A 12,313-nucleotide genomic window follows, 5' to 3' on the forward strand; every position below is an offset into this window, starting at 1 on the left:
ATGTTACGAGTACGGCCGTTTTGCGAATTACCTCCGAATTTAGGTAAGGCCGAATTAACGTTTTTAAATATACATCTTCCTCCATCGACGTATAATATCTCAGGACGGGCCTTACGGGAGTTACGGGCACTAAGATGGTACTAGTTCAGCAGTGTCACTCACGAATTCGAGCCAATCATGCAGTCTACGTAACGCAACTAGTTGCGACCAATCGCGCTGTGATGCGAACTCATCAACATATCGGTTGTAGCGGTGTCACACCCCTGTACTGGCCCCATTCATGCCCCATTCTTATTGCCCGTAAGGTTAGGCTAAAGTACCTTGAAATGTAGTTTAAATTCACTATTTAAGATTAAGCTTTACTTTAACCATCGTTCGTAACACGATTCTTAAGTACCAATTTTTTCCACGAAATACTTAACAGGTATAAAAATAAAACGTTTTGAACATAGTTAAGATATAGTTAACACTAACACATTATATGTATTGGCAAAGTTTGTAATTTGGACCAACTTCATTTAAACCCTTTTATACCGGAGGCACAGAAGTGACGAGTTTACGTAGGTTGATGTGCGTAGATACCAGCTGTCAGTTTTCCTAATCTTTCAGGTCCCATCTCAATAAATAGGTCATATATTGACTTGGAAGAATTGGACGCGCGTTCATTTCCAGAGGTAAAGTGGGGCGGGCAGTTCTCGCCCCACGATTGCACCGCCGTGCATAAAGTGGCCATTATAGTGCCTTTCAGGTATGAAAACTACAATTTTCTTTTTATTACGACCTCCGTAACAATCCTGGCTAGAAAGCTGAAAATCCGGGCTTCAAAACATTGAACTATTATTACTAAAATATAGAACCAGCACAGAGAATCAGTATTTTGCGCCATGAGTTGCTGCCGTTGGCATCAAACCATAGAAGCGGAGCGTGATCCTCGCGACCTAAACGCGTAAGCGCCGTGAATATTCAGCGCGTACGACGTTTTGGTCGTGTGGTACAGGTTGTGATTACGACAATTTCATTGTTTGTTATGTTATGTTGTCTCTATAGCAATAATAACTCCAGTGGCTTGAAAACTATTTGAGTGATGAGTGTGATGAACCTGTGATTATTTGGTAACCCAGGTACTTAGTTAAATACCTACTTGTACTCATAGCTTACTTCGTTTCTAGGATTATAATTCTTGTAGGCATGTGTTAGTCTATAAGGCCCATTTTCGATTTATTTTGATTTGATTTGGTTGTCTTTTTATTTATTAATGTATTTATTTTAGGGATCACAAACAACAGTTGCCGATATTCCTAAACCATATGCATCGGTTTTTAATGAAACAAAAACTAGAATACGGTATATTTATCATCGAGCAAGTAAGGTAACACGTGTTTAAATTTGAATAACTGATTTGTGTTTTGCAGCTTTTATTTAAAGTAATGTTTGTTTGTAATAATTGACGTATGGCACTAAAAATGGTACTAGTTCAGCGGTGTCACTCACGAAATCGAGCCAATCGTACAGTGTAACGCAACTAGTTGCGACGAATCGCGCACGTGATGCGAACTCATCAACCAATCGCGTTGTAGCGGCGGTGTCACACCGCTGTACTGGCCCTATTCATAGCCCATTCTTACTGCCCGTAAGGCCAGTCCTGAGATATACGTCGATGTTTGTAATATGTTTGTTCGGGGCAAATCTTGCAAGCTAAATTAGACTCACTTACCAATTTTTGATTGAGCTGGATCTTTACATATGATACATGTAAGTTGGGTGACAATGCAATATTATGGTACCATCGAGCTGATCTGATCATGTACACAGGAGGCCATAGAAACTCTGTGATAAAACAACGTAGCCTGAATGAGATTGGGCTTATTAGAATTGACTCGATGAGTATTAGTTGCCTATTAAATTTATTGATAGAAAAGTACAGTCAGCCTGATGTATGCAGCTCGGGTGCGCGCGAACCCCCCCTCGACCCTCGACGAACGACCGTATAGACTGTGCCGATACCTACTCAGTACATGCGAGTCGCTTAACTTCAAACTCGGGTAAATCCATCCGTCAGATTATGCGATTTTGGTATTAAGAAAAGGTAATAGGGATAGATTATTTGCTGAGAGGGTCGAATGGATTTACCCGACTTTGAAGTTAAGCGACATATGTGTCACTCATGCAATGAATGTTACGTTCATTCCATTCAAATCCTGTGAATCGACCTGAGGGCCTACACCAAACCACGTTCGACGTGTTGCCTCCTTGTTCCACTTTGTAAATTCGTACGTAAGTCTGACTGGGAGGCAATACCTACTTTCTCGCTGATTTTATAGGTCTGACTACTTCAATCGTGGCAAGCTCCTGAACGTGGGTTTCCTGGAGAGTCAGAACGTGAGCCATTGGCATTGCTTCATATTCCACGATATTGACTTGCTACCGATGGACCAGAGGAACATCTACTCCTGCCCTCTCGAGAAGCATCCGAGACACCACGCTGCTGCTGTTGACCGACTACATTTCAAGTAAATATAGGGAAAGTTAAAAATAAAAGCAGACTTCTTGGAAAGCTAGATGGCAAGCAATTGGCAGTGAATGAATTAATGAATAAATAAATAAATAATAACTTTATTAAGCATCATGTAGCTTACAACTGTTTACAAGTAATAAATGACACAAGGTGAACTTATCATTGTAAATAACTTGTACATATAAGTTTTTGCCATCAATTCTAACTTATTCATTCTTATACAAATGAGTGAGAGAATGAATTTTTCCATGACAATCACAACCATCTAGCAAACTTTGTCCAAGTTGATGTTATAGCCAACGGTGTTTTTTTTGGGTGGTTTACTTGTAATGAATGTAATGATGAATAAAATATTCACTTAGCACAGAATAAATAATATTTCTACCGTACAGAAAGGACACTTTCTACAAAACCGAAGTTTGACAGCGATTCAGGGACGAATCATGCTATTCCGGCACGGCACGGCTATGCAGGCACTATCCCTTTCGGCTATTTGGGGTTGTCAAAATTCATCTGTGGTTGTGCACGCAAAAGGACGTCAAGTGGTGCCAATCCTAATAATTGCTCGGAGCAATGCTGAGCCGAGCGTAGCCGAGTTTGTCCGAAGTCAGGAGTGTCTCCCCACTGCTTATAGTGAGTGTTCATTGCAGGCTTCGTTCCGACACGATGTTCGACGGAGTAACGGCCATGACACTGCAGCAGTTCAACAACGTCAATGGTTTCAGCAATACATTCTGGGCCTTGGGCAGCGAGAACGACGACATGGTCTTAAGGTGGGCCTGTACTTTTTGCATTCGATTAATTATTAAGATGCTTACCAAGATTCCACAATCCTCCATCCTTCCTTCCTTGCCGTATCCGGCAGTGGCGACTCCATCAACAATTCTTATTCGGATTATGAAATGCCCTAACGTGACTCGCAAAACCAAACTTTGTCTTGAAGATGCGGTCACGGTCACACGATGCGCACTGGAGTTGTCCAATCGAGTGTGTAGGAGGGCTTATGAGACGCACCTACTTTATTTAGGAGGTATCCTAAATGGGCCACCACCACTTACCAGCTCTAAGGCTCTAACCAACGTAAAGCAGCGTCCTGTGAGTTGTCGAATCTAGATGACTGGTTCATAGCAGTCAGGGATTTTAAATGAAGTAATTATTTTTCATTACAGAATATATTCGAAGGGTTACACCATATCAAGATACAACATGACTATCGCTCGATATGCTTCGTTGTACCACAAGCCAAAACCAACCAACAAGAACCAACGGTAAGTATTGTATTAATATCAACTATAACTATCAATCTGCGGATTTAGTTGATCAATATCTCATAAAATTTCTCTTTCATCATTGCTACCACCATGAAAGTAACTACCTAGTGAGGCTTCCTATTCTGGTAAACTAACCAACCAAAAAATATTGGAAGATAACTAATCAGCTGAATATAACTAATAACAGTCATAGTTTACTCCAAATATTTTTTTTTTACTCAATAAAAAATACACAGCCATGCATATGATTACTTACACATATTTTTTCGCCAAACTGCATGACAGTTTGTTGGCGAACGGTAGCACTTAACACTCTTCCTTAATCTACTGTGTAAGGTATTTAAAACTTTGAAACAGGTACAAATGGTTCTCCGTTATGATGGAAGCCAAGAATACTCTAAAACACGAGGGTCTGTCCACTCTAAACTACTCCGTAAAGAGTGTCGTCCCACACCGCCTGTATACACACATCAAGACATATATCGGCCGGTCGCCCACCTACCATCAGCTGTTGAAGATAATAAAGAAATATAAAGAAGCGGACAGAATGAGCATGCGAGAAGAAAGAATGGACGCTGTGAAAAAGGAGCTCGTCGCTATATTATAATTTCGAGCATTTGTCATGTTTTCATGTATCTGGGCATTTTCAATTAAAAGTGGGACTATTCCGTCTAGGATACGATCGTATATTTCTTGTTTTTCCATCGTAGGAAAAAGACACATTAATTAATAACCGATTTGCAAGACCGAAATGATCCCATAAGAGCTCCGTGAACAAAGTTTTGTACGGGGCTCTAAAAACCATTTGCTTTTGATTGATTGCTGAATCTAATTAAAAGCAATCGCTGCTTTGTCGACGAAATTATCAAAGTTGTTCGTTGTCCGAGAAAAACGCTATAGTTCGTTTTTTTTAGCATTAGAAAGAACTTGAAAGAAGGTAAGCGATCTTGACATGTCTTTTAATTGAAAAACGCTTTTTAAAAATCAGTAACTATTACTTAAGAATATAAATGTTCGTATTAGATTCATAGTTGTTACATATTTGCCGTAACTTATTTTTAAAATGGGTTTTTCAATTAAAAGACACATCAAGATTGTTTACCTTATTTCTAATGCTAAAAAAAACGAACTATAGTCGATGGAATAGGCTCTATTAGCGGCAGCCGTACGAACCCAATTTCACAGATAAACCACAAATGGATGTACAGTACAGGCAGGGTTGGGCAGTAGGTATTTCAATTACATGTATTTGAAATGTCAAATACATTTTAGTATTTTGTATTTGTATTTCAAATACTACCTGGAAAAGTATTTTGTATTTGGTATTTCAAATACTGCACTCACATGTATTTTGTATTTTGTATTTCAAATACTTGAAGCTTCAAAATACAATTCTACAAAATACATTTTATTAAATTCAATTATCCTAAAATGGAACGTTTTTAGGGTTCCGTACCCAAAGGGTAAAACGGGACCCTATTACTAAGACTCCGCTGTCCGTCCGTCCGTCTGTCACCAGGCTGTATCTCACGAACCGTGATAGTAGTCCAGTCATTATATCCAAAAAACCGACCCTACACTGAGAGAAAAGGATAACAAAAACACACTTAGAATTACAAAAATAAACTTAATCCGGGGACAAGGAGAGTCAAACTAATAGATGGCGCCGCTGTCATTGTAAACATAGGCTCCTCGTTAATTATTTATTTAATATTCGAAAAAGTGCTCAACACATAATAAAATGGCAATAAACAATTAAATTAGTGGCTAAATATGCAGTGACAATGTTATCTGCGACTGGAAATGTCGAAAACTAACAAATTATGTGACTTTTACTCTGTGCACAATCACAACAAAAGTGTAATAGAACTGACGCAAAACTCAGACTAAGTAAAGTGTTGCATACATCAGTGATAAATGTGATAATTTTTGTGCCTTTTACAACCAAAATAATGTCAAAAGACTTTTATTCGGGAAACAGAACAGTGATAAATATTTGTGGTTTTGCTTTGTTTTGAATGCGGGTGGAATCGGAAAGAGTTTTTATCAACGTACCTGCTAACCTTTTATATACCTATTACAAAGAGATCGCAAATTTCGCAGCTATTCGCGAAGAGCAAAGTGGCTGACGCGGAAAGCACCTTGCTTAAAAAATTCGCTCTACGGGCGACGGTTCGAATCCCGGCGGCGGCAGAGACAATTTTTGTTTCTTTTTTTAAATTTTATTTTTTTGTGGTGGACTCTTATTTATATTTTTTATTTTTATTTTATTGAAAGCATTATTGTTTTACAAAGAACTTTTAACAGAACTATATTAAAAACTCTGAATGAAACACAAATTAAAATTGACTACAGTGACAATCGATACTTAAAACTCCAGTAGCGGTTCGAAACCAGCAGAAAGAGACAATTTTATTTTTGTTTTTATTTTATTTTTTCTTAAGAAATTTTTATTTTTTATATTTGCCTCCCTGGCCTACTGTATGTGTGATGCTACAGGATTATATAATAAACATAAAGAAGTGTAATTCAATTTAAAGAAGCAAAGCAATGGATAAAAAGAGACAAATAACACGTAAAACTACCAGAACACAGGCATTGACCATTGCCGATGTACCAAGCAACGCAACAAATAGTGACGAGGAAGGCCTACAAGATCAAAATAAATATCTCAAACAAATAAATGATAAGGATAAAATTATTTTATGTTTGAAAACAGAAAACAAAACTACAAAAGAGAGTTACAAGAATTTGCAGTTAAAATACGAAGAAAATGAACAGAAATATGTAAAACTAAGCGAGGAAAACGAATCACTAAAACACCTAGTTAAAGAAAGGAATCGGGCTGAATGAACGCGACACGCGATCGACAGCCCGCCTGCTTCCGGCCAGGCGTCCCTACACTACATCTACATCTACATCTAGTTAAAGAAAAAGAAGAAGCATGTAATCAACTAAAAATACAAATAGATAGATTAATTTATGACAATAATGACCTCACACAGCATATTAGTACCGTAGAAACAGATAATATAGAAATTTTGACACCGTTAAAATGTAAGATACTAAAGGATGAACAACTTAATAGGAATTTGGCGACAAAAATTGAAGAACTAGAGGAAGAAAACTCTGAACTAATAAGTGAAATAAACAGAATGAGGGAAGCAACTGGAAATCAAGATACCATAAATTCACCAGCGGAAATAAAAATACTTGAAGATTGTAATAAGGACCTTAATATTAAAGTTAACAAATTGATCTGCCGTCTAAGAAATATTACAAATAACTACAAAAAACTTAAAACCAACTTCAATCTATTAAAGAAGAAGAGTAATGGTATTCTACCAGTGCAGCGTTCCCTAAAAACGATGCAGAAGAAAATACAAGACATTGCAGATACACTAGCTAACAAAACCACTAATGAAGAAGACCAACTGAAAGCTAACCCAGGCCCCAGTATATGCACGAGCGATACTGTACAATGTGAAAGAAACACTTTAGAAGATCAAGAAAAGAAAACGAAGCCTAAACTTCTGATTGTGTCGGACCTGCATGGCACGGAACTGTCTTTTATACTTTCTAAGATAAGGCGGAAGGATTACGATATATGCACGGACGTGGTTTACCTCGGATCCACCGAGAGAGTACTGATGAATATAGGACAAAAAGCAATGCATTTTACAAAAAAGGACTCTGTTGTGATAATGACAGGAGGCTGTGACTTCTATGCTCATACACCAAGTGAAGTAGTTACTTATATAGATGATGCTGTTAAGACTATTGTAAATTGTAATGTTATTGTGTGCACCATACCAAACTGCATTAACGATTATAATTTTAATCAATTTATCAATCATATTAACAATGGACTACGTAACTTACCATGTAAATATAATAACGTAGTTATTTCATGTATAGGAGATAACTTAACAGATAGAGACTATAAAGATGGATATAAATGAAACCCTAGAGGAAAATTTAAACTGGCTATGTCAATTAATGATACACTTAGGTTAATTAATGAGAAGTTTTATAATAGCCTGGCTTTTTTATGAATGCTGACATGTCCTTGACTAACGAAACATTGGAAGATGTACTTTCTGTGATGCACCTTAATATTAACAGACTAAGAAACAAACTGCTCAGCTTAGAAGCATTTTTAGAATTCGAATTACAAGAAAATCCAGCTGTAATAGCAATAACGGAAACGTGGCTTGAACCGAATGAATCACAAGCTATTAATTTACCGGGATATTGTGTGGCTGTCTATACAGCTCGCATTTTGTCTAGAGGTGGAGGTACTCTTATCTTTGTCAGAAATGATATTACTCAACATTGCACTCCATTAGATATTACCTCTTATTATAAAGAAAAGACCTGTGAAATGTGTGGAATTTGTATGGAATTGGACGGACAAAAAATATTTGTTATAGTCGTATATAGATGTCCTCACTCCAATTTTAAATTATTCATATAACAAATAGATTATTTTCTTCAGAAGTTTAATAAACATAACATCCTAATCTGCGGTGACTTCAATATCAACATAGCAGACACCTCATCCCCGAACTCTAAAGAGTTTTTACAAACTCTTCGAGAACATAACTTAAAGCCTACTATTATGGGACCAACAAGAACCACCCAGACCTCTGCAACAACTATAGATAATATATTTACAGATATAAACAATTATAATAATACTATGATAGTCCCGTGCTCATTTTCCGATCATGATGTCCAAGTTATATCATTAAATGTTCATAATTTATCTAACAAAAGAACTATCAAGACAGTTAAAAAGAGATGGTACACAGAAGCAGCTAATATACAATTCAGAAATGCTCTTAAATTAATTGATTGGTGGAACGTGTTTTGTAACTGTGACCATGACCAACAAATAATAAAATTTTATAATATCATTAACAAACTCATAAATACTTTCTATCCAGTTAAAATTATTACCATTAAAAACAACAATAGCAAAAAATGGTTGACTCGAGGCATTAAAAAATCTTGTAGAAATAAAAGAAGAATGCTCTTGAATCTAAGACGTAACCATGATGATAAATTGCATGCATATTATAAGCTATATGAAAACACTCTTAAGAAAACACTTGTGACAGCAAAAATCATTTACTCTAGAACAAGAATTAGAAACGCAAAATGTAAATCTAAAGCCGTTTGGGATATGGTGAAAGAAAATACTGGGAAATTAAAAACACAAGGAAAATAAATGGAAAATAAAAATAAATAATGACACTGTAACTGACCCTAGGACTATAAGTAATATGTTTAACAACTTCTTTGTAAATATCGGAAACGATAATAAACACCATGCTAGCATAGACTACAATTTTTATCTCCAAAAGAAAAAAGTCGACAATGAAAAGTCAATGTTCCTATCGCCAATTTTAGAACATGAGATTATAGCTATTATTAAAAACTTAAAAAATAGTAACGCATGTGGACCTGATGACATAAATACAGCCATTTTAAAGAGGAATATTGATATACTGTGCATACCCCTGTGCCATATATTTAATGAGCATATTATAGCTGGTGTGTTTCCTGACATACTCAAACACGCTAAAGTAATACCCATACTCAAAAAGGGAAGTGTTATGGACATGAACAATTACAGACCCATCTCCTTAATATCTGTCATAGGCAAAGTTTTCGAGAAGTGTATAGCAGTAAGAATAGAAAAATACATGAATGAACGAAACTATATAACCGCTAATCAGTTCGGCTTTCGTAGACACAAGGACACAGGTTTGGCAATTACTGGGCTAGTTTCTGAGGTGATGGATAATCTTAATGATGGCATGAAGTGTGCTGGTATCTTCTGTGACCTTAGTAAGGCGTTCGATTGTGTAGGCCACGAAATATTATTACGCAAATTAGAATACTACGGTATACGGGGATCTGTTCATTCGCTATTATCTTCATATTTGAGTAATCGTCGTCAATATGTTGAACTTAGGCATAATGATGATAATGGAAATGAAATTATCACAAATTCTAACGATAGCGTCATTAGATGTGGAGTTCCGCAGGGATCTGTTCTTGGGCCACTCTTATTCATTATTTTCATCAACGATCTACCAGAAAGTTTATCAGGCGGAACTCCATACCTATATGCCGATGATACTAGTGTAATATTCAAAGCTCAGTCATATAATTTACTACAGGAGTTAACAAAACTTAATTGGAATAACATATGTAATTGGTTTGATGCAAATGGTTTAAAGTTAAATTATGAAAAAAGTTTTTATATGATTTTCAGACGAGCCGTGAACTCTGATGATGTTATCCTGGATTTACCCATAAATAAAACAGATTCCACTCGTTTCCTGGGCATCGAGTTAGATACATACCTGAAGTGGCATAATCACATAGACTACATCTCCAAAAAACTTGCAAAAGCCTGTTACTCATTAAAAACTATGGCAAAAGTCGTTGATGTAAATACACTTAAAATTATATATTTTTCTTATGTAGAAAGCCTAATAAAATATGCTATTGAAGTGTGGGGAAATAGTACCAGTGTAAACAAAATACTACTAATACAAAAAAAATGCATTAGAATTATAGAAAAATGTTTTCCTACTACACATAGACCTCTATTCACTAAGCATGGTATTAATACCGTCATTGGAATGTACATTTACCAAGTTGCCAGATATATTTACAAAAATAAAAGCTCATACAAATTGGTGAACCAAACTCAAAGTTACTCGTTAAGACGAAATCACTATTTAACACTACCACGGTCGAATTTTGTTCAGTTCCAAAAAAGCATCAACTACACAGCAATTAAAGTATTTAACCATCTACCAGATGAAATTAAAGAATCTGAAGACCTGCGAGTATTCTCAAATAAGCTTAAAAGTTATCTGGCTACAAGACCATTTTACAGTCTCGATGAATATTTTGCTAAATTATATGACTAATTACTGCTCTTGACATTTAATAAAATATAATTATATAGTTTTTAAATTTTTTAATATGACATGTTTAGGTTACTTAGGACATTTATCAGCCATTTGTCAATTTATGTTATTTTGAATTTCATTTTGAATGTTATGCATGATTTAGGCTAAGTTTATTTTATTTTATTGTATACAATTTTGCATGATACTTGTATCTTATGAAGCAAATAAAGAACATACAACATACAATCTAATAGGAACAAATTGACTTTTGCAATTTCTATTAGTTCTTGCAATTTCTATTATCTGTTTGTTGAAATTAGATTTAGGATTACTGAGCTGTTTGTAGAAATAAATAAACTTTTCAGAAATAGTGAAACGTCTATAATTATTACTAAACTTCATTTTTTCCCCCAGTACAGAACTGTTTTTTTAATTCCTGGTTTAGTTTACTAATGATTTTTCTCTCAGTGTACCCGTGAATAATCAGTTCTTGGTTTTTTTTTTTCGTAGGTCCCTCGGGGGGGTCACTGGGAGTGTAAATTCAAAAAAAGTAGACTGAATCAGGCTCCTGTGTATATTCGAAAAATGGTTTTTCATGAATAACTCGGCCATTTTTGATTTTAATATATTTGATTTTAGATTGATGATAGATTTGATTTTAACGTAAAATAGGTACTGAAGTAGAACTGTATCACTTTGTAATATTGAAAAAAAAAAATCTAAATGAAATTATTTTCAAAATTGCTTTTTTGAAGTTAGATATGAGGATATCACGTATCATTTGTGGTATATTGTACAAAAAAAAATCAGCCATATTGGCTCTGGAGGAGCCCAAACTTGGTAGGTTTTGAAAATTATTTTTGTTTTAATAAAAAAAATGGCTGGAATGTAATGATGTGCTATATTTTTAGAATCGCCTCCAAAAGCCCTTTCATATAATACCACACACGATAGGTTTCTGAAAAAAAACATTTTTTCTCCGTACATAAACAAAAATGTTTCGGCACTCCCCTCCTAAGGGATTTTTTTTTAGGAACTTCGGGTCAAAAAAATTGTTTTAACCTCTTGTATACGTGTGCCAAATGGCTAACCTGTACATCCATTTACGGTTTTTTAAAGTGAACAGGTTAGACTATATGACGGAATTAGCCACATTGACTTTATACTTTTTTTGGAAAAACTAACAACTTTTGTGTTATTTCTACATAAAATCACGAGCACTATCGATTTAAATCCCCATACATTTACCACCAAAACCAACATCGATGGTCGTATGGATCATCAAAAAACTGACACCCAAAATTTGTATGAAAAACTGGGGATACCACTTTTTTTCTTTTCATTCCATCTTATGTCGTGATTCTGAGTTGAAATAACCAAAAAGTTGCTGTTTTTCGAAAAATTTAAATGGTACACTTTCATCTGAAAATAGAAAACCCCATCTTTGAGCATTTTTTGTGCAAAATATTTGCAGTTATATTCAAATCAGCCATTAGGCGTCTTAGATGACTGTGCCGTGATGATCAGTGAAATTATACGATACGTATTTTAATACGTAATAAAAGAGCAGCAGTTTTCGTTTTATTTATTTT

At 35.4% G+C, this 12,313-nt stretch overlaps 1 protein-coding gene across 1 annotated transcript; it reads left to right on the plus strand.

Moving 5' to 3' along the window:
- On the plus strand, nt 1–5,077 carry LOC134797355 (beta-1,4-N-acetylgalactosaminyltransferase bre-4-like). The gene is made up of 7 exons (XM_063769576.1): nt 1–43; nt 610–748; nt 1,271–1,369; nt 2,322–2,510; nt 3,166–3,288; nt 3,685–3,783; nt 4,144–5,077. The coding sequence occupies exons 1-7, from the start codon at nt 1–3 to the stop codon at nt 4,391–4,393; spliced, it is 942 nt and encodes a 313-aa protein (XP_063625646.1). The 3' UTR covers nt 4,394–5,077.
- The last annotated feature ends 7,236 nt before the right edge of the window (nt 5,078–12,313 follow it).

This window comes from Cydia splendana, chromosome 15 (genome assembly GCF_910591565.1).
Source record: "Cydia splendana chromosome 15, ilCydSple1.2, whole genome shotgun sequence".
Lineage (NCBI taxonomy): Eukaryota > Metazoa > Arthropoda > Insecta > Lepidoptera > Tortricidae > Cydia > Cydia splendana.